General features: G+C 32.3%; 1 protein-coding gene across 5 annotated transcripts; it reads right to left on the reverse strand.

Moving 5' to 3' along the window:
• Positions 1-9,387: 9,387 nt before the first annotated feature.
• Positions 9,388-22,325, reverse strand: UPL7 (ubiquitin-protein ligase 7). 5 transcript variants are annotated; one of them, XM_011014113.1, is made up of 15 exons: positions 22,048-22,325; positions 21,812-21,934; positions 21,492-21,741; positions 20,723-21,315; positions 18,385-19,380; positions 17,971-18,305; positions 17,164-17,442; positions 16,806-17,058; positions 14,360-14,530; positions 14,184-14,276; positions 12,877-12,984; positions 12,426-12,542; positions 11,418-11,507; positions 11,196-11,312; positions 9,388-9,777 (listed from the first exon to the last, which is right to left on the reverse strand). In XM_011014113.1, the coding sequence occupies exons 1-14, from the start codon at positions 22,075-22,077 to the stop codon at positions 11,229-11,231; spliced, it is 3,522 nt and encodes a 1,173-aa protein (XP_011012415.1). In that variant the 5' UTR covers positions 22,078-22,325; the 3' UTR covers positions 9,388-9,777; positions 11,196-11,228. The 5 variants fall into 5 exon arrangements, with proteins under 5 accessions (XP_011012415.1, XP_011012412.1, XP_011012413.1 ...); XM_011014110.1 differs by having other exon boundaries at positions 9,388-9,963; XM_011014111.1 differs by having other exon boundaries at positions 9,388-10,004.
• Between the last annotated feature and the right edge of the window lie 1,866 nt (positions 22,326-24,191).

A 24,191-nucleotide genomic window follows, 5' to 3' on the forward strand; every position in this document is an offset into this window, starting at 1 on the left:
GGAAAGAGAGGATAAGATTTGTCAGCGCATTACCATCCACATATCATTGTTCATTCAACATTAATCACAAACTAACTGAACTTAACTTGGTAGACCATACTATTGGCAGATTTGACCTGTGAATAAGATTAATGATCTTCATTTTCAGTTCTATGTTTAAACTCCATGCAGCAAGCTGTCATTATTTGTTTTTGCGATCTCACCGTGCTTTTAAAAAAATTAAGATTTTTTTAATTTTAAATTAATTTTTAATATTTTATTATTATTTTAATATATTGATATTAAAAATAAATTTTTAAAAAATAAAAATAAAATATTATTTTCATATATTTTCAAATAAAAAAATAATTTTAAAAATAAATATTATTATAATATTGAATACAAAAAACAAATACACTACATCAAAGTAGTAGCTCGTTTGCATCAGGATTTGGCCCTAATCATGTTATGGCATGTTAAGTGTTCCGATAATTTCATCGATTAAGAAATAACTAAAAAGATGACTTCTTAATGCTATTAATCAAATCAATTTTTTTTAAAAATAAAAAATAAAAATGCCCAAGCAATTATAGTATTTTAAAAGGATTGAGAAAAATTTAACGCCTACATCATTGTTTTAAATGAATTTAATAATCTCAATTAATTTAATAATATAATTATTAAAAAATAAAACAATAAATAGCAAAAAAAAAATATTTGTTAAATATTATGAAAAGATACCCTTTAAATTTTTTTAAAATGTCTTAACTATCTTACTTGATAACAAAGTAAAAATTAAATAAAAATAGAATAATTTCATAAAAACAAAAAAAAAATCTGAAGCTTAATTAACAACAAAGTAAACATTGAAAGATTAAAAAAATTACTTAAATTAGTATGCTAAATTCACAACTCAATCGTGAAACCCTGATAAGCCCACACATAAAAAAGTGAATAAAACAATAAAGGTAAACTCTCAACCAAACTAAATAATGAAAGATAAAACTTAAAAAAAAATCTTGAGTCGATACATTTTAATGTTGAAGGATGAATTAAAATAACCTTAAAAAAAGATTAAAAAAATTACTTTGAGTTAGCATATCAAATTTACAGTCTAGTTGTTAGACTGGGCTAAACCCACAAAGAAGAAATTGAATAAAACAATGGAGTTCAAGAAAACTCAATAACCAAAGGCAAAACTAGAGTAAACTCATGTTAACTCAACTAACTTACAATCTGAGATATAAGATTGGAATAACCTTATATTAAAAAAATAAAAAAAAATCATAAAGCTTAAGGTTCAATAACTTAATAACCTAATGTCAAATAATAAAATTAAAAAAAAATAAAAATAACCTAAAAAACCAAAGTTAAATGGGTTACAGGAATTACTCCATTGAAGGCAAACAAGAAAAATTATAAAGCAAAATTTGTAATCATCCAAAAAATTTAAAAACAAAAAACAAAACAAATAGCAATCAAAAGAATGAGAAACAAACTGGATTCAAAAATTAAATTAAATAAAATGTTGAGAGATGAAATTAAAAAAAAAATTAAACTCAAAATACCTTAAAATAAAAATAAATAGAAATTTAAAAAATAAAGATCAAAATTGACACAAATATAAAATGACATGAAATCATATTTGATTTTTGAAAGAGATGATGCCAAATTTAAGCCAAAAAGAGAGAAAAGAAAAAGGAAAAGAAAAAAATATATATCATCAAAGCCTAACCTCTTCCCCTTCGTTCACACACAGGTGACCACTAGAAAAAGAATGATGCAACCCTTCCAAAATGTTTGGTGGCATTTGACGACCAAGTGGCATCGCATATGCTGTCCAAAGAGCACAACACCTCTCACTCACTACTGCGTGCTATGCACGTTCCAACTACTTTTAGATTTTTAATTATATTTGTATTTATTAAAAAAACTAAATCAACCTTTATTTGGATTGATTATAGCAAAAAAAAAAAACCACAAACAAACGATGAAAATGCCCCTTGATGTTAGTTTTAACTTTTTTGCTTTTAAGGACAATTCAGTAATTTCAATATGTAATCAAAATGTCAAAAGACTAAAATGTCCATGCCTGATAATTTGATTTTTTTTCCCTGATAATTTGATTTTTTTCCTACTTTTAAATGTAATTAAATCATTCTATTATGCTACAACAGCAAGAAAACTAATTTACCTATCCAATTTGATTATGTTAATTGAATACCGTGAAAAGACTATTTTAACTCCATACATCACACTTCATTAGCTTTTTTTTAAGGTAATAACACCATTATACCATAGCAACATACAAAAACTTAGGTAATTCTAAAAGGTAATAACACCATTATACAGCAACATACAAAAACTTAGGTAATTCTAAATATCATTCTTTTTCTATTTTCGAGGAGTTAATGCCCCAATAGATAATTCAATATGTTATTCCACTAAAAAAAAATTATTTTGTCCTTTTAACAAGTGGCTCTATCAATTTTACGTGGGTTATATATTGTCTGTCTCTCAAGCATGCATTCGATAAATGTAAACATGAGATACATGGTATGTTAAAAAGAGATAATGTAATATTAAAAAAATAAAAAAAATGAATAGGATGAAGGTTGAGATTATAGTAATGTAATACAAAAAAAAAAACTACTATTATGTCAAATTTGTTAAAAAAATAATAAAGATAAATATTATTGATTATTTCATAATCAATTAAAAAAAGATCAAGTATTTGAACAACTTTAAGCAATTAAAAAATTATTTCAATCAACTAATCAAAGAAAATAATCAAGCATATTTTCTATAATTTATTTTATTATATTTGTTTACAAATCTTGTTATTTAACTATATAAACTCTACATGAGTTAATATAATACAAATCAAATTATCGAATAATAACTTCCTCTACTATTCTAATTTTCTTCTTATATACCCTTAATATTTTTATAATGCCTCCATCATCTATAGTAATAAAATTTTACAATATTAAAGAAGTTTAGGATTTAAAAAAAAAATTGTAATATCTTTAAAACTTTAGATGGTTGATGTAATTTAAAAACTCATAATTATAACCATTGTATAAGATTTGATATATCTACAACTATAGCAATCAATTATTGATTATCTATTTAATGAACCATTAACCATATGTTTATTTACAAAAAATTACTTGAATAAAACACTAAATTACAACAACTCCTCTTAAATATCTTAAAATTATATAAATTATTCAAAAAACTAAAGAATTTGATGGGTGTGCACCACCATTAATAGCGTCAATACATTTGACGTCTATCTAGTGCCTGATGAACTAGGCTAGATTGCCACTAGTGACAAAGACAACAATCATGGCTATTACCTCCCCTCCACTATAATAGTGCCAACGTGTTTGGTGTTGCTGTTGTCCAAAGAGAGTTGCATTATGCTAGAGGATTCGACCCCGTCACCCAATGTTAGGCTGCTGCCTCAAGCTGGAGGTGGCATACTACGAGGGTAGCCCTTTAAGCTATGCAAAACCCATGAAAGCAATGCTACCACTGTTAAGGTGGCTGCTAACACAAAGGCAATCCCTCATAATGTAGCAAACCCAGCGGCAACAAAGACTTCCTTTGTTTAGATTGTCACCAACGATGAGCAGTAGATCCATTTAAATTGTGTTTTCATTGACAAGGGGCTAAAAGAGTTGAGAAGTGCCTATTCATTGTATTTTTTAGTGGTTATGCATACAATACATGGTGACTTTTTAATGCATAGATCATGCATGTAGTACATGGGTGACAAAAAGGTTGCACATATATTATATGCACGACCAGTATACAAGCATATAATACAAGCACATTTCAATAATTAGTGCATGGGCTACATTTATGACTTCCCTAACTATGCTAGATTATGAAACATTTTTCCAAGTGTGCTAGTTCGGAAAATACTTTTGTCTATTATGCTAATATGGGGGAAAAAAACTCGTTTATTCATGATTTTTGCTAGAACATTTAGTCCCCCTAAAATTGTTTTATAAAAAATACACCTTAATAAAAAAATCCAAATAATAATAAAAAAATTCAAAACAAAAAATATATTATTTTTGAAACATGAGATAGGTCCTTGAGATGCAACATATTAAAATTTCAAAAGAATAGAAGAATTAATTAAGTTTAAGAACTTAATTAATTTTTAGCAGGTATAATTATCTTAATAAAAGACTTAATTGAAGCAAAAATTAAGTTTGGAAGTCAATTTTGTAAAAATAAAAGGAATTAAATAAGTTTAAGAACTTAATTAAACTTTTAATGGGTTTTTTAGATTCAATGAAGGACTCAACTAAAGAAAAATTAAGTCTAAAGGCTCAATTAGAGTTAATGTGCAATAACTTCAAGAAAAAAAAAGACCTAACTGAAACTTTAAAAAGCTAATTTGGTGCAATCAGGAGCTTAATTGAAAGAAATTTAAAGTTTAAAGTTTAATTAAGGACTTATATCCCAAACTTCAAAATCAAGAACAAAAGTGCAAAAGGCGAGGAAACCCTAGGACTAAAATTGATCAAACCAAGTCAATTTAAGAAAAAATAAAAGTTTGATGACAAAAAGAGATCAGATTGCATAATTTAAAAACCAATGACTAATTTGTAAAGGGCACACAAATCAAATTATCACAATCAATGTTTTAAGGGATGCAATTGCAAAAAGTAAGAAGTTTTCCAAATAATTAAAGATGCATATGCTAAAATTGAAAGAACAGATACTAGAGTAAAATTTACTAAAAAGTCCTATTTAAAAACCCTAGTTTTAGGGTTTATAAAAACGATGTATTACTTAGACTTTAATCAAGAGAATAAAAGACACATTTTTTAGTCATTGTTTCTTCTTCTTCTTCTTCTTTTCGACCAAAAGGCTAACCGAGAGGACAATTTAAGTTGAATAAATGTGACTTCTCTAACCACTTTAAGGGCTTTAATTGGCACCAATATATTCCTATATAAGGATCAATTATTTCATCAAATGTTTATATCTCATTTAACTCGATGTGCTTGCCAACAACTTATCCCAAGTTAGATTGGTAGTTCTAAACCTCCAAATCAACTGTGGTTTATTTTTAATGGTAAATCTACATCTCCTCTACAAGATTCAAGTCCATTAATGGTGTGTTTATTTCTCCACAATGATCTCAACTATTAGACAATAACATAAATCATATATTAGAATCTCATCTAACAACTTAAGTTTTTGGATTGAAACGGTTTTTTGATATAGTATCAAAATCTTGATGGCCAAGTAATCATAAGTTTCAATTTCAGCATCCTCATTTATTTAATAAAAATTGAATATAAGATAATATGGATCTCTACAAGTTTCAAGCCAAAAAGGATTAACTTGAGAGAGTATGTTAGAGAACAATATAAATCATATTTTGGGACCTCACCTAATAGCTTATGTTTTTTGATTGAATTGGTTCTTTGACATCAATAAAGTACCTAACCTAATCAGCTATGACTAAAGAATAAATTTACCCATGAAAGAAAAGACATTAATGCTGCTCTCTTATGATTGTATTTAGTTTACAAGAAGACAGAAAATAAACCATGCACCATCATTTTTAGAATGAAGGTTTTGGAAGAGAGAGAATAAGAATCTCTTACAAAACTCTTAAAAAACCACCAAGGTTTTGTAACTTTCTATTTTGGTTTGCTTATAAAAGGCAAGTGATCTTAACCCAAAAAAAAGAGAAGACATAGCATAAAATCATAGAGAAAATAAAAAGGAAAGACATAAAGAAAATCCAAACAAGTTTTTGAGTTATTAAGAGAAAAATTTCAAAAAAATAGTGTTCAAAAAAGAAAAAGGGGAAGGCAAATAAAAGTAAGGATCAAAAGAGCTGGAAACAAAGATAGATAAAGCAAGAAAATACAGGAAAAAGGGGGAATGGGATGAAAATAGCATTTTTTCTATGAGGTACACAATAACCTTTGTTGAGAGGGTGTAACTCAATAGGCACACCTCTTTTTTTATTGTTGTTTTTTAAAAAAAATATTGTTTGAGTGCTTATTGTTCATACATTAATGCTTTGGTTGTTAATGTGTTTGATAACAATTAATTTTAAATGTATTTATTATATTTAAACTAATATACATAACTTCTTGTTATAGAGTTGTACCTTAATGTTATTAATATTGTTCAAAAAGTTAGTAACATGTTTTGGTGTCTAGTTTAGCTGTTAAATTTGTTTTGATTTCTTTTGTTGCTCAACAAAATATGAATATGTGTTATTCTTGATAAAATGTTGGGTTTATGAAGCTAATTTTATCATTATATCTATCAAGAATAGATGTTAGAATTAATAAAATAATATTTGTAGTTAATGATATCCCTCTTGGATTTTTCTGTTTTTTATATGCATGAATCTTTGTTTTTGTTTCCATTTGATTTCTTTTAAGTTCTTAAGAGTTTTGGTAGGTTAGTACAGGCATATTTTAAATAGTTTTGAATTGATTCTGAGTTTTTTAGGTCAGTTTCTAAGTTTAAGCTTTTTTTAGTTTAGGTTGAATGTTCATAATTATTTTTTTTATTTATTTCTTATAAATTACAGTAATGGTTCCTTTTTTTATTTCTTATAAATTACAGTAATGGTTCGTCTTGTGTTTTTTGATTGAAGCTTAGACATATAGATGATTGTTCTATACCATTAATTTGTTCATTTATTGCTTATTTTGAATCGATTGATTTTTGACAACTTTAAACACCTGGATTAGGGTTAAAAGTTGTTAGGCTTAATTCATGAAATCTACATGTCTTTCTATTTGGATATATAATTTCGTTCTAATCTTTCATGCTCTATCTCTCCATGCCTTTCAATCAATGAAATTTGATTTGTATAATTGATTTAGCTTTTGGTTCATTGCATGTTCTTTGTGTTCTTCATATGTTTCACACTTCTTTTGCCTTTTGATGGATTACTACTTGGAAGGGAAAGTTTTATATAAAATGTTATTTGACGAGGCTCTCTTGAGATGTCTGAATAAAAAATAAACAAAGTAACACTCCATAAAATACATGAGGGAACCTATGCTACACACATAAACGAACACATGATGACTAGACATATACAGAGAGCTAGGTATTTTTAGATGACCATAGAGAGGAATTGCATAGATTACATAAGGAAATATAACAAGTGTCATAGAGATAAAATCAATACACTATCATTTTCTCTATTCAATAAGGTGTTATATTGGTCATTTACAATGTGGGTGATAGGTGTTATTGGGCTCATTAATTCAAAAGTCAATAATGGACATAAAGTCATCTTAGTAGCAATCAACTACTTTACTAAATGGATTAAAACTTGTTCATATATATATGTGACCTAGAATGTCATTGGATGATCTATTAAGAAAGAGTTGATTTGTCAATATAGGCTACTTAAAAGAATAGTGATAGATAATGATCAAAACTTTAATGGAAAACAATCACTAAATTATGTGTCAAATGGAAGATCAAATATTTAAGTTCATCTCTGTATAAGCCCGAGATGAATGAAATTGTAGAGGTCGCTAAAAATATATAAAGAAGATTGTTCAAAATAAGATGGTCACTTATAAAGATTGATATGAATAGCTCTGTCATACTCTCTAGACTTATAGTATTTGTAATTAAGGATATCCATCTTGGATTTTTATATGGTTTAAATGATTAAATCCTTGTTTGTATTTTCATTTGTTTTTTATTATATTCTTGAGAATTTTGGTAGGTCAATATATATTTGGAGTAGTTTTGACTTGAGTCTAGGTTTTTTATATTAGTTTTTGGGGTTAAGCATTTTCTAGGTTTAAGTTTTTTTTCGATAATTTTTAGGTTTTTTCCTGGATTTATATTGAATGTTTATAGCTGTCACCTTTTATTTTTTATAAACTATATTTTTGGTCCATTTTGTGTGCTTCAATCAAAGCTTAGACTTAAACATGATTGTTCTTTACTATTAATGTGTCCATTTATTACTTATTTTGATTCAATCAATCTTTGACAATCTTGAACACCTGAGTTAGGGTTAGAAGTTGCTGGGTTCAATTCACAAAATCTACATGTCTTTCAATTTAAATATAGCATTCATACTATACATTTTTCTTTATCTTGATAAATATCATTGATTTATTTTATGAGTTTGTTGCTTATTATTCATGTTCTTTATTAGTTTCAAACTTTCTTTTTTCTTTTGATCTTCATAAATTACATTTTGATTCTAGGTTTTGTTTATGAGCATTAAGCCTGAGCTAGGATTCCAAACTCACATGGCTAGGTTGAGCCCATCAACTTTTAAGGACATGTTTGACATGTCAAGAATTTTTCAAACAAAAAAATATAATTTTATATTTGTGAAGGTATATTTATCCAACACAATCTTAAAACAATTTTTAACCCGATAATTTTAGCCAACATATGTTTGAATGATTTTTTTCTAGCATTGCATATAGGCAAGACTCTAAAATAAAAATCATATTTACATAAAATAAAATACATGTCATGATTTAGCATTTTTAAATTAAAAAAATAGTTTTTATTTTTTTATTTTTGCATGTATTTTGAATTTAATTACAGTATATAATGTTTTCAAGGACCCATATTCCATTTCCTCTCTACTTATAAATCGTGGACATTAGAAATTGCATTCTCTCATATTCTCCCTTTGATCGTTAAATTAAATTATTATTATTATTATTTAATCCTTTAGTTTCCAGTGAAATAATTAGTTAACCTCTTTATTTTGAAAAACCCACCGTTTAATCCCTGTATTATTATACCCCCATTTTCATGTAAATTTTGTAACATGGATCCTTATTTTCCACCAACTCCTTTAATTTAACCTACAACACGGTTAATGTTTGAGGTTGGTTTACATTAAAATAAAATAAAAAATTGCAATCGCCTTTGGTTGGATGAATAGAGACCCTAGGACGAATAGGGAAAGATGAAAAATCCTTCCTATAGTCCTATCGTTCCTCGAATGTATCGATCTCCATTCTTGCGAGCTATGTCAGCCAAATTATTAGATGGATTAATTTATATCCATCCATTTATTTTGCGCTGTGCATCCTCCCATTGTCTCCATCCTTCCTACGTGTGTAAGAGACTAGATGGATGAATTGACATCCATCTTGTAATTTTATCTTTTTCATCCTTCCTTGTCCCCATCCTTCCTGAGCATAAGAGATTGAGAAAGAGTGAAGTTTCTAAACCTCCCTGACACTTCACTCTCCTTTGTCTAAATCAAGCTAGATGGAAAATCAGCTGAGAAAGCGTTGTTTATGTAAAACTGGGCTCAACCAAAGCTAATGGCATAAGCAGTGATTTTATTCAGAACTCTTGCATGCGAAAACCTAATGAATTCTACTCGGAACGATTTTCAGATATTCTTCAAGAATTCCTACAATTTTATTCAGTTATTGCACCAAATTTCTTTCCAACATGTTTTTGATTTAAAAAAAAAATGAAAACGAAACAAGCACAGCACACGATTAATTGAGTCCACCAACGGATAACACAAATCAATCTATCTATATTCAATGATGGGAGATTCCAGAATAATAAACTAGAAGCATTAATTACATGATGCTGTTCTCAAATATACACACACAACTAGAGAGATTTGAATACCTGGACAAATGCGATCCTCTTCTTTATTTATTTGAAGCACAAAGTTGTTTCCAACGAGGTGTAGAGACTGAAGCTTGAAGGACTTGGAGCAAGAAGGATTGGAGTGACAACCATGCAGCCAAAAAGAGGTGTTTGCGTGGAGCTCACAACCTGTCCCATGCGGGAAGCAACAGTGGTTTAAGTGGCTAAACCATGAGACTAGTTTGTTCAACTACAAATTAACAACAATTGTGAGTTCCTCGTCAACGCACTCCCTTGCCTCAAACTGTGGCCTTAGATACCTACCACACTCTAGAAATTGATCAAGAGGCCAGCTATAATCAAAAGGTTCCCCCTCTGCAGAAAGTAGCTAGTCAATGCATCATGCAATGGGAAACCCACATTCCAGAACACAAAGAATCAACAGTTAAATGACTGATCATTTGACTATTCAAATGACATGCACAGCTGAAAGCATTATACCAAAGTCCAATAAGATTTCCAGGCACACAGAGCTTCATGCTTATTATTTTCAATTCATAATTTTGTTACAGGGTTCTTAATGTCAAGAAAGGCATACTGCAGAATTATTTATAGGAGAGATGCTCTGCATACTGTATTATCAGGTTTGCACAATTTTTGGTATGTTTTCCATCCCTCTAAAGCTGCTAACCAGGCCTTAGCTGTGATATATTTGAACAGGGATGCTTTATCATCTTTTAGAGCTAAACCTACCATAGCAAGAACAATTTACTCCTATGACATTTGCAAGCATTATACATGAAAACGCTATTAAAATATATGGGTGGCACTTATCATTTCTTGAATTGTTAATCACACATTAGTTTTATTTTATGCTTTGACCAGATTAGCCTTTTATTTTATTTTCTTTCATTAAGATTATATCCAAGATGCCAATTTTACACATTATAATTCTCAGTAATAATCTGTCAACTTTTTAAAGAAAAACATTCAAGTGGTATCTTTTGATGATGATGATAATAATAATAATAATGTTAACAAACATAATTCACAAAAAAAGAAAGAGAGAAAACAGAGAAGTTTACCGATCACTCAAAATAACATAATTTAACTAAGATTGCAGAGACATGATACCTGCTTATGTTAAAAAAAACAAAAGGTTGCAAAATTAATGAAATGATTCATGATATCAAATTTCATATATAATTTTCAAATTTATGTTTACTTTCTTTTTTTTATTGCATGCAAAGGTTTAGCTGTTTTTCTCAGGTATGATATCACAAAAGAATATAAAGACAAACATAAAAAGATATTACTTTGGAGGGCCCAAAAAACTATGGAATGAAATTAACAATTGAAGTATTCTCATGGCCATGTGAAACCTTGTTAGCTAGTAACAGGGCTATTCAGTGCTTCTGCGTGTTTCAAGACATTTATTCATCAACTTAATAAGATTTCAATTTCAGTTTTATGGCCAATACTGATTGTGACCAAAAGGATCAGCTAGAGAATAAAGTAAGCTTGTCAAGATAGTAACAGTTTGCCATCAAAAATCCAGTTTCAATTGAGTATAAAGCTATGGATTTAAGAAGAGGCAAGAAATTCACCTTAGCCAAAACAAGTAAAAGATCAAGAGATCCTTAAGAAAGTTCAAATCCAGTATTTGAATTGATTGCATAAAGAATTTTTGCTCTCAAAGTGCTTGCACGTTTGTATGTTGGAAGCTGTAACCATTCAAGAAAACAAGAAAAAGGCAGACACAAGCCAAGGTTAGATAAAAGGTATTTGATGTTGTTGGATATGACTTTAGGAGTTTGCACTAAGAGTACCTTGAGAGTATTGTAGCAGGTAGAAGCTGATGGAAGCCGCTCCACATCTTGTCCTCCAATTGTTGCCCAAAGAGAGGCATCACATGAGACCTGTATAAGATCAAATTTCAGATTCAACAAGTATGGATCATCGCTGCCCACTGGGCTTTGCATGAGGGTCATGAGGTGTTTAAAATGAGAAAGAAAGCTCCCATTTAAAATCATCAGATTTAACAATCATGGTACTGGAATCATTCATAAGAAGAAATATATATATATATCAGTCCTTCTAAAGAAGGTTGAGGGTTGAAGTGTGAAGATGGCTTTGAAAAGGAGAGCATGCGAATCCAATAAAAATAGATACAAAGAAGCCAGCATAGTTCCTCAAAGCTATATGCTATAGGAAAAAAATGGTTGCAGAAAATATCGACAAACTACATGGGATTATCTTTAAGAACCAAAACCATATGTATGTACTCAATATAAAGTTGCTAGTTCAGAGGGCATGAAATATTTGGGAAAATGAAAAAGCTGAGGTTTAACTACTAGCTTGGCTTCTATTCTTTTCCAATACAATTACCTAAACGCCACTGCAAGCTGTACAGAAGGACCCATGTATTATTCGGTGTTCCCAGGATGCTTCTTGTTCAAAAAACCATTTTTCAATACAAATGGGCATCTTGTTGTATGCACATACAAAGGCAGAAAATTTTTCTTTTTGAAATTGAAATGTGACATTGAAAATAAAAACAGAATATTTCTTTATGTGGCTCATTAACAAAAAAAATATTCCTATCACTATCCTATCTTCAATATTGTAAATATGGACATGCATTCCACACAACATAAGAACCAAGTTACTGTGGTATGCCTTCAGATGCTATCTGAAGTTAGGAAATTCATGATGCAGCGAAAGCATGCTTCATTACTATTGCCAAAGACACTACAAATTAAAATAAATAATATAGATCCCATGCAATAAGAATTTTGATCTAATATTTCTGGAAGATGCAAAAATCAAGAGCATACCTTATGAATTGTAAAGGATGGCTGCAAGTGTTTGAACCCAAGTAATGGAGCTCGAGAACAGCTGGTCACAAATTTAAGCAGCATACAGCGTTCATTTGGTTCAAATCCTTTAATTACCTGAAGCAAATAAGAGTAAGCAACAATTTTTTTTAAAAAAATATTCTAAATGATAAAACTTTGAAAATTGGGAATTCACGAGGCCTGAAGCATGGACTAACGAGATTATGCCCAAAAGGCGTGTAAGTTTCTAAAGGAATCTATTTTTATTTTTTTGTAATGCAGTCTAGCTACTAGTAATTTTTCTATCATTCAATAAAGTATTTGCATGCTAAATTGAAGGAAAAGAATGGCAGAAAGGGTCAGGATCGGATGCTTATTAATCTTTTATACACAAACTGAAGTTCAAGACATACAAAAATCAAGTCATTCAAATTCCGTTTCAGGGCAATACCTCCCAAAAAAGTTTAATTGTTCGACTTTCCTCAGAATAGCCCCCTGTGTATCGTGTGTAATTTCTTAAATCATCAACATCAATGTCAAGGTCACCACCTGAAAGTAACTGAAAAAAAGAAATCCAAGTCAACACTTGATCCATTTCAGAGAAACCTATTACATAAAAAACAAAATGATCACCAGCCTCAAAAAATATTAAATTGATCCAATACAGAAGAAAGAGTTGGTAAAAATGATGCTAAAGATAGAAATGTATGAAGGAAATAATAACTTAATTTTGTCAATGCAAGGAATGTGAAAGTATTTAAAATTTGAAGAGGATGGTTTTGCTATAAATTACATACAAGACTACAAATCAATTCCAATAAATACACGGCAAATTACATTACGTTGGGAGAATGGTGGGAGGGCTTGAACTCATACTTCCAATTTCAGGAGATTGAGTTTCAAGAAGGATAGTTTATCATCTTCTTCTAGGTAGAATAGTTCCTGTGGCAGTCAGGAAAGTGGACTTCACAGGTGTTAAATAGTGGTTACAGCTATCTTGTCATTAATCATTGGTAAGTCTGAACAAATGTTAGCTTATGCATTCTTTACTAATGATTTCACTAAATATATAAATAATAACATTTCTAATAGCTAAATGTCATATAGTAACTATCAAAAGAAGGAAGAGTGACAACACAATCTTTAGGAAATCTTTCATAAAATTTTATAAATACGTAGACCATTATTGGACAATTATTGACATGTAATTTTCACAGTAACAGTCAATTATATTATGGCATTATAGGCACTATAACCAAATAATGATAATGGAGTTCTCCAAATCCATTAAACAGTTGCTGTTAGCTGTCATTTGAATTCACATCCTATCGCACTATAACCAAATAACGATAACGAAGTTCTCCAAATCCATTAAACAGTTGCTGTTAGCTGTCATTTGAATTCACATCCTATCGCACTATAACCAAATAACGATAACGAAGTTCTCCAAATCCATTAAACAGTTGCTGTTAGCTGTCATTTGAATTCACATCCTATCGCACTATAACCAAATAATGATAACGAAGTTCTCCAAATCCATTAAACAGTTGCTGTTAGCTGTTATTTGAATTCACATCCTATCGCACAGTGCACACCACATGGATTTCAAGGATGCAGTAAATTTCTGGTCTAGAAAGAGTAAAATGCTCAATAGTGGTGATAACAAGGCAACTGTTCAAATCAACAGATAAAATATTTTACCAAGAACTACAAAATTAACAGAAAAGTTATCGACTATATGCATGCAATGGAGGCTACCTGATTGAATTCACTTGCATTGAACAACTTCAACCAAGATGGTGATATAAGATCAGCTAGCCCTCTATAAAATGCATTTGAAAAGGGCAATATCTGCAATCCGAATAGTCATAATAAGGTCAATCTCATAACAAGCTCATAGAATTCCATATTTCCAAAAGGTAGAAATTAGTGACCTGTCGATTGAGTTTATAATCAGCCATTGCATGAACATACTGCATCTTGTTCTCATTTGACACGCAAACATCCTTGCCCCCAGGTTTCAGCTCAACAACATGCCGTTTACCAAATAATTCTTCAGTGACTGTGAAGTCAAGGGAGAGGTCCTTTACGTCACCATCATAATGCTGTAGTTACAACATGTTAAGAGACTCTATTAGATGGACTGACCTCTGGGATGCTGAGTATAAAACATCAAGATTTGAGAATTTATATGTCCAGTGGTGCGAATGCACCTAAGCACATGCAAGACATTTATAGCATAGCAGAAAACACAAAGAACTAATAAATTGAAGACATACATACAAACAATCAATGTGGTTTAACCAAGCAGTTGTCAACAATACCTTATTTCCAACAAGAGTTCACCATGCAACGAGTTGGATTGTTCACAAATTCTACAAGAACACATGATGTGGAAGCCACTCTCAAATAACATGGCATAGTATTCTTAGGTTAGTTGTACTAGTTTTGCCATTAGCTTTAAAAATAATGAAATAATATTTCACTAAACATTTCACAATGATCTCAGTATGGCAATTTGAGTTTAAGAATGCTACCATGTTGCTTGCTTAGAAGCCTGTAAATAGAACAAGCTTAAGAATATTACAAGTTGTCTGCTGCCCTACCTCCCATCCCCCAATTGTTCTGCTCCAATCATCACCTATTTCTTTTACTTTGTTCTCTTCTCTTGTTAGTTATCAATTCTCTTTACCTACTCCTCCTTTCCCCAGCCTTCTCTATCTTTTTGCCTGTATGCTTTTAAAGAAATTGGGATCTACTGGTAGGTAATGTTTTGTCATTCACCAACTTATAGCAGCCCTCATCCAACAGTACAGCTCAACACTCCAGAATCTAATGGAACAGAGCACTGTTATGACTTGCCACATGGCAGATCCTTACCCTCTACTGGCCTCTCATATGCTTCAATTCACTTCCTTTCCAGCTATATAGAAATGGAGAAACAAAAATGTTTCCCTAGATATTCCAAGAAATAAGCATAGCAGTTAAAGGAGAGAGCTTAATCAGCCAATATCTTGATTTTGTTCATGTTGGTTAAATGTATTCAAGCAAACAGCACAATTGTATTCTCAATAATATAAAAAGATATTTATAGATCAAAGCATCTATATATGGTAGGCATTTGGTTACAAGATACTGGAGACAAATGTTTTTGGTCGAAGATAATGAGATAAGGACATAAAAATAAATTTGTGAGATAATTTTGGAGAGAATTTTTGTACCTTCAAAACAGGAGGTGCAAAGGTAACATGTCTCCAAAGATAATATTTTTTTATTTTTCATCCTAAACTATAATTATAAAAACCTCTTGATTCCAAACTTGTCCAGCTAAAGCATGTAAAGCATGTAAAGATAAAAAGTAATTATTATCATATTTTAAAATCCGACGTGGGGGTTAACCTAAGGTAAGACCCGGGTCATGAGTAGAGAGGGTCTACCCTTATTTAAAAAGCATCAAAACAAGGATTCTTTTAGGTTGAACCAGGTTTTACCCTTGACTGACCTGATCACGGGTCAACCTGAGTTTTTGACCGAGTTAGGGTGGGTCAATCTAATTTTTCTTAAATACAGACCAGTCCAGACTCCAAGCTGTCCAGGTTTAGGGGCAAACTAGCAGGTCGATCCTCGTTTTATAACTAGAGTTGTTATATTAATATTAATTTCAACACTTAATTTAAACTAAAATAGAAAAATAATTTCTACTTATTTTTTTTAAAATGTGTAGTTTGATAGTGAAACATATTAAGGATAAAATACTTTTTTTATATTTTATTATGTGTTGGCCACTATCAACCAAACAAGACATAGAGACAGTCACTCTATCTTATACTTTACTAAGAAAAACAACTCGTCTCCTTTATTGTTCTATCATGTCTCCTTTGTCTCCAGTGTCCTTGTTTCTTCTATCTCTTGTTTCTTCTATCTCTGAACAGTAACCAAATGCTATCTACATGTATGACTTCATTTATTGACATTGCGTATGGTATTCATAATTGGAATATAGTATTCATGCCATAATTTTGTCATTGTAGACAATAATAAAAGCTTTGCTCATCATCTAATCCCAAGGGTACTTCTAGGTCATCTAGAGCATTGAAATTTCTGGTTACTTTTATTTTGACAACATTCATCCACCTAAGCTAAGCTGTTTTCTAGAAGCATCATCTTCTTATTTCCTGGTTGTCCAGAAATCAGCAATCTCGTTATCTAACTACAGCATTTAAAGCATATTTTAATGCAACCACCTAAAGTTAACCCATAAAATTACACTCATGTTTATAAGTTGATTAGTAAGTTTGATGGACTAAAAAAATGTGGGACCAAAGAAATTATAACTCAGGAACATGCATGCGCACAGTGTGATTCCTGACAAGGGTTTACCTTCACATACAAGAGATTCCTGTACAGCTCTGGATCAAGTGTTGATAGTTCATCAAGAAAGCTATATCGGCCTAACAGCTTTTGAACAAACACATGTGAAAAGGAGTAATCTAGTAATATTCCTTCATATAGAGCTTTCCCAACAACTCTTCCAAGAAATTCAATCATCTGGATACCATTCTCTAGATATTTTGCAGTTGGATTGGGAATTAGATGTCTCTCTGAAGTTGAGGTTTGTGAAAATAGCCCATGCCTTTAACAGTAATAATATGTAAAAGGAGGGTTAAAAGGCTGCTTCTAGGAGAGTACATAATGGAAGAATGAAAGAAACAAAGTAGAAACACCAGGACAAACTTACTCGGGGGAAAAGGCAGATTTTGATATATCTGTCAGAAACTCTTTAGATAGCCCACCATAGTCCAAACCAGCCTCCGGAAGGCCACATTCACTAACGAATGAAACATGAATGGATGACTTCAACCTTGACCCAAGAGAATTAAGCTGCTGAAATCCATCTTCAACAATATGACTGCGACAAACTACAATCTCCACAGCTCGTGAACCAGGTCCTGTAAATTCACCAGCCATTTTTCTAGAGACTTTATCCATGTTTATGAACTCTCTAAACATTTGAACCCTGCGAGGATAATCCATGATGTCAGCAAACAGCTTGGAACATGGAAACAAAACCAAAGTTAAACAGAAATAATGAATTTGTGAAGGCCATCAAAGCAGATGGTCCCATGGGAAAAAGAAATTTGGTGAAAACAGGGATGCATGAAAGAGTAATAAACCATGCAAATACACCATCCAAAAACTGTGTGCGCGCGCACGCGTGCGTGTGAGAGAGAGAGATCCCATGAAGATGTGAAGCTACAAGCAAGACTAACATTCAACCGATAGACGAGGAATATGAAATTGGAAGCTGATTTAGAGAACTCCACAAAGACAGTGGAATGCTTTCTTTCTAGGGGTAAAAAGACAGAAAAGAAATACAGGTTTTCATGGAGATGAATACAAAAAAGAACAAAAAGAAAAATGCCCATTTATAGAAAGAGTTAGGTTAAACACAAGTTGATCATTTTGGTGATTTGCAACTCTAGGACTTTGCCGTGAATACAGTGAACAAAATCAAGATGACAGCCATTAGGTATCTGATACTTACCTTTCTTCAAATGGATATACATGTGGAGTCACCGTGATTACAGAACCCATGCTTGGAACAGTCAGAGCATCATCTGATTTTATATTAGCGGACATAGCTTCATGAGTTCTGGCAGCAACTGCAATTGGAGCCCGGCTCTTCCTAGCAGGTGAAAGCCACAAAACAGGGGGGCAGAACTGATGCCTGCAATCTCTTTCATACATTAAATGCAAGCATTTGATCACGGAATCCATAAGGGGCCTATCCTGCTGACTTATACTATGGGCCAAGCCATTGTATGCTAAGGTATTAAGCACTGATGCAATTCTTTGTTGTTGCTCCAACATAAATGGAACCTAAATCGCCACAAAAGTGCACAAGTAAATAATATAGACTACAAATGGCCAGGGACAAAAAATAAAATAAAAACCTTGCCTGTTTTTCATAGAACTCTATGTCATCAAGAACTAACAGCAGGTGTGAGTAGGTCCCACAGAACAAATGAAGAAGGCATGACATTTCTCTTGAAATCTTTTGTGGACCACACCTTAACAGTTCTACATCCCAAGCATCATGCAAATCATCACCAACCTGTGCACTAGGATTCCCATTAACTGAATCTCTGTGATCTACCCCTGCTTGTGACTTTCCTGTAAGTTTATGGAGTACATTGACCAACTTATTACCTCCATCCTTACTGGGTTGTTTTTGTTGTTTCTTGAGAAACCCATCATTTTTGTTTGCTGAAACTTTCCTTGTGTGAGAATCATTAACCACAGAAATGTCTCCATGTCCAGGAAAAAGTAAATTTTCCAATGCTTCCCACAGGGTAACAGGAAACCCAGGAGTAAATGACAGCATATTGAGAACAGGCAATGACCCAACTGTAGGATTCAAGATTGCAAATATTCGGAGCATGCAAGAATAGAAATATGCAATACCAAGAAGGTTCAACTTTCCTGAGTATTTCAGAGTTTTGGGGGGCAAAGTCTCATCCCCATTAATAATGGCATCCATCTTTGACATTGCCAAAAGTTTTGTAAGATGCCACTGCTGACAAACAGGTCTGAGTAAGCTCACATATGTCATCTTTAAGGCACATGTTGTTTCAATCTCGCACAAAGCTTTACCAAAGGGCTTAGCAGATGTTTCTGCAATGACCTGAGCATATTGGTTCTCCTTTTCAGTCCATCCACCATCATCAAGCCATGACAACAAGTTTTCAGAAAGAATGATCACAACATGGACATAGACTGCGTAGTCCAGTCCTTGATTGAGGCCTCCAGGTTCCACATAATCATTCTCATCCCCTGTGACCAGGCAAATGGTGTTTGCAAGAGCCCAACCAACAGGCGGAATTGCTTTGGAAGAATGCAGGATTTTCAACTGATCCATCTCTGACATCTCCTTTAAAACATTATCTCTCAATATCTGTCATCATCTGCCACAGTTTGATCAGTCCCCACATGTTTTTAATAACATATAAAATCAATAAACAAGAACCTTAGGACTTCAAAGACTTCAGGAATTTAATACAAGACAAGTTAATGTCCATATTATTACTTTAAGCTCAGCATGCATGGAAATCTATCAAAAGGATTTGCTGCATAACTAACAGGCCTTAATGGGCTAATTTAGCTACAGACACCATAAAGTTCAATCCATTAAGCTACATCTTTTATTTGGTGGCTCAGATACGTACAACAAAAGAAAGGGTAACTATCAATTGATCAACATTTTCTTTTTCTCATGCTAGTATTACAAATCAAAAGACCTCAATAAGCAATGCTTTACTATATAGACAAAATAGGAAGATAAGCTTCATTGGTTTGATAGATCAGAATTAATAGTTAATTGCTGCAAAATTCTCAACCAATCTCTTCTGGTCAGCAATGAGATAGGAATAAGGGAAATTTGAAATAAAAAAATTACCAAAAGTGTAATGTTTTTAGAGGCTTTTAAGTTAATGATTGAGCTGATGTAAAATTGTCTGGTGACCTCAGTTTGGATTTGAAGGCTCAACTCCAAGTAGAGAACCATATCAAGAATAGACCAACTTACAGGACTGAATCTATGCAGACAGCCTAGATAAGGCAAGTTGAAAAAACAATGTAGAGTACTGTAAAGTGAGAGAATATGGATCCAATCAATAGAACCATTGACAAAAACTTTGCACAAACATTTCCAGTTTGATCAGAATTTTGAAAGTCATGTTTCAGAGCAGCTTGTTTTGCAGGATATGAATTTCTTAGGTAACAATATAACAACTTTCCATTTTACATGCTGTAAGCAAAAGGATGGCGTTTCCAGAGGAAAGCTAAAGGGACCAATCTTTTTGCAATGTCCTATCTCTAATCATCACGTATTTCTGATATGCTATACAAAATGAAAGCTAGACAATTATAGATAAGATTGTCAAGTCTGTACTGGGACATACAAAGCTTCAAGAGTACTTTCCACGTCTAAATCTCAATATCAGACAAACCAATTTGTATAGTTCATCTCTCCATAAACTGGACAGGGTTACACCTGTAACCTACCCTTATTTGAAGCATTTTACTACATGGATCAAAATGGGCAGAAAAGGCACAGGCATACAAATAAAAACTGAATCAACTGGCATTGGCTGATCATAGAGCACACATGGAGGTACGCTTATGGATAAGTAGCAAAAACAAGAAATAAGCAACTATTTTGTGAAAGAAAAATATTAAAACAAATCTACTGAAATAAATCATTAGCAAGATTTTGCTCGAATCTCAATGATCCTTACCAGTAGAGTCTGCAAACATGGTGAGAGAATAGACTTGTGCTTCAGAGCGGGTAGAAGAACAGCTGGCAGACGTTGAGTGAGCCAGGGAATTGTGAGTAGAAACAAATAGTACTGCGCAGGGGCAGAATTGATGTCCACCACGTCAGGGCCGATAAAATCAAAATTTGTCACGTTAAAAGGCCTTAGAGCTAAAGTTATTGCACTTGCTGTGATCAAGAATCTATCATCTGTCTGTGCCAGTGTGCTTGTTTGTGGACAAAAATGAATATCCAAATTGTTAATGTATCGTCTAATGGATAAGTACAAGCCACTTTCAGGTCTTGCCATAAACCTGACCAAATCCTTCCATGCTACATCTGCATCCTTAGGACTATTGTTGGCAATGCATTTCCAACACTTCTGATCAGTTAAGACAACAAGAAGACGCATCGCAAGAGAGGTAAGAACCATGATATCTTGAGCCCGTTGATGAGATTTATCACAATTAGCAAGGATAATAGAGCAGAGAGAAACGAGCTTCTGTGATTGGTAAGTCCACGTTCTTCTCTCTTCTGGTGTACCCAGCGCCAGGGCGCAAAAGTTGTTGCCTAAATCTGCACGAGAGATTGCATCACATCAATTCTATACCAAGTATAAAAGAGGCATTTCCAAAGGATGGATAAATGAGTAAAAAAAATAAATTTATGATGTTGCATTATAAGTATACTCCAATGAAATGCGGTGATGTAAATGAAAATAGAAAAATAGGGCGGGTGGGGGTGCAGAGTACCAGTAGAATTGATGCTTTCAAGAAGAAGCTTGAAGCACATGTGGAGGCAGGGTATATCTGCATCGCGAATCTTGTGATGCCGAGTCGATAAACAGTGAACAAAGAAAAGGAAAGGTCTCAAAACGCGAGTGGAAATCCAGCTACCACTCATTATGGTTAAATCATTCTTCACCAACGCTGCTTCTGCTTCCCATTCTAATTGAAGCCCCGCTGCTACTTTCTTTGTTACAATGAAGCGTCTCCAAACCCTCTATATATGAACAAAATAATCACAATCAATTATGGCTACTAAATAAATAAAACTGGTTTAATTAATTAACCTGAATAAAGATAGCAGAAGCAGTAGCGCGTCTAGCATAATTGCGTAGCTCTCTTTCGTAAGAGACTTTATGGAGAAGCGCGTCTCTTGAAATCTCCCTTGCACTTGCTCCTCTTAAAGATACCTAACCTCATCAGATCAAACATTTTAATCCAGTTTCAGTTCAGATATTGATTGATTGATGAAGGAAATCAATTCAAAAAAGAAGAAGAAGAAGAAGAGAGAGAGAGAGAAAACCTGATGCTTGCGAGATGGTGTTTCGTCCATTGGACCTGGATTGGATCGGAGCTGATGATATGAGCGTTTAGTAGTGAAAATGTGCGATAGGATCAATAGTGACACGGCCTTCTGTTTTGGGATGCCAACTAATCACGACTACTTGCACTTGATATTTTATTTGATGATTCCTCTCTCTGTCTCTTTCGATCTCGATCTCGATCTCGAGTTTTCATCACCTTCTTTTCCTCTTCATAGCATTTAGCATTTCCAATGAGAGATGGTATTTTGAAGAATAAAATTGATAATATAGTATATTGAATAGTATAAATATAGATTTTTTTTTCATTTACGTGTGCACTTCAATTGTAAAAGGTTATTTAGACGATTAAATTGTATTTTAATATATTTGCTATATAATTATTTTAATAATTTAATATAATTTAGTTAATTTGTTAGTTTTACAAATAATTGAATGGTTTTTAATTAATTTAATATAAAAAAAATTTAAAAAAATTTAAAAATAACATAAATTAACAAGTTAAACTTAAAATAATTATTATGAAATTAAAATAATTTTATAAAAATAAAATGAAAAAACTAATGAATATTTTAATATTTTTAGAAAAACATATAAAAATAATATTTTTATAAAAAATAATAAAATAATATTTTGTTTATCTTTCCTGTTTGAAGATATAAATTAAACATTAAAATAACTAAGATAATATTTTCATTATTATTTGTAGTTCTTTTTTTTTTGTTTTATTTTATTTACGTGGGGTGTCCGAACCAGCTTGCGCGCACCACGATTAATCCCCACAGCCCACTGAATACCCTGCAAACCCAATAGGCATGTAAGGCACCGCGGGGGTGACAAGCGTGCACGCCAGGGCTCGAACCCATGTGCAGTGGAAGGAGCTTGGCTCCTTCCACCGCTAGGCCAAGCCTCTCGGTGCATTATTTGTAGTTCTTGTTTGGTATATTTATAGTTATAATTAATTTTTATTATTATCTTTAGTTTTTGTTTAGTATCTTTATAATTATAATTATTAAACCCAATTTAAAAATTAATTCAATTAAAAAATAGGTTATAGGTTTTATGGGCTAACCTATAAATATAAATGTTATGGTTGTTTTGTGCAAATAAATAAAGAATTTTTAATCTCATAACCATCACCTCACAAAATCCATTTACCCTCTTGCTCCTTCACTTCCCCATGTTTTAAAACATCACACCAACCCTCTCTCTTTTTTCCATGCAAATTCCTGTAGTATTGCTACAATGCTACTTGTTGCCTCTCTCTCTTAGTGTTAATAAAGCCTGCTAGATGTTAAACATGAATTCCAAAAAGTGGAGCCGACTTAGAATTCAAAGACGTTCAAATCCAGTTCCAATCTAGAAAAAAAAGAAGAGGATGAAAATCATGGCGGAGGGCTATTATCACTGGGAAAAGAAGAAAGCTTTTAATACCTGATTCCCCGCTCTTAGTTATCGCTCAGTGAAGGAGTAGGTGAATAAATATCTGGCAAAGGCTCATCGATCCACCACAAAGGGACGTATTCGACCCTGTTTTGAAGCAAAGCAAAGAAAGGCCTCAAGATCTCCAAACCTAGACCGACTTGCAAATTATAATAATCTCAAGCGGATCCAATATTAAACACTGAGTCTTGTCCTGGTTCGCCTGGGTTATCCGAGTTTTACTAGATTGTTGTACGGACCGGTTTTTTAACGAATCCAAACCAATTCAATCATCAAATTAACTGGATTTCAAATCAACCTGTCAAACCAATTCAGATTTAATAACTATATTCATGACACAACAACAAAATTAACTTTGCATTTCTCATTATTTGTTTATTTAAATAACAAGGAGAACCCTTAATGTTTGACGATTCCGTCAAACTGCACCCCTCTCTCTCACTCATTCGCTGTCCCTTCACCTTTGGGTTTTTATGCGTTTTTTGTTTTACTAAAAAAAAAGTGATTTGTCTCTCATTGTTCTTCAGCATCCTTATCCGTTCATTTTCCCCATAACATCGCAGTTGTAGTTGAAGACAACATGTCGAGTAAATTCTTCCAAAAAGAAAGAGGTGAGTTCTTGTTGTAACTGCTTCTGTGCCCCTTGTTGTAACTGCTTCTGTGCCCCTTGTTGTAACTGCTT

This window comes from Populus euphratica, unplaced genomic scaffold (assembly GCF_000495115.2).
Source record: "Populus euphratica unplaced genomic scaffold, PopEup_1.0 scaffold1007.1, whole genome shotgun sequence".
NCBI lineage: Eukaryota > Viridiplantae > Streptophyta > Magnoliopsida > Malpighiales > Salicaceae > Populus > Populus euphratica.

Bases quoted from the DNA above. Each gene is read 5' to 3' on its own strand.
- UPL7 (XM_011014113.1), bottom strand. From the start codon at position 22,077: ATGGACGAAACACCATCTCGCAAGCATCAG. The intron at 19,381-20,722 runs GTAAGGATCATT...AGATGATGACAG, and splicing joins CATGTTTGCAGACTCTACTG to ATATTGAGAGATAATGTTTT. The intron at 14,531-16,805 runs GTAAACCCTTGT...TTGTAACTACAG, and splicing joins GGAATCTCTTGTATGTGAAG to CATTATGATGGTGACGTAAA.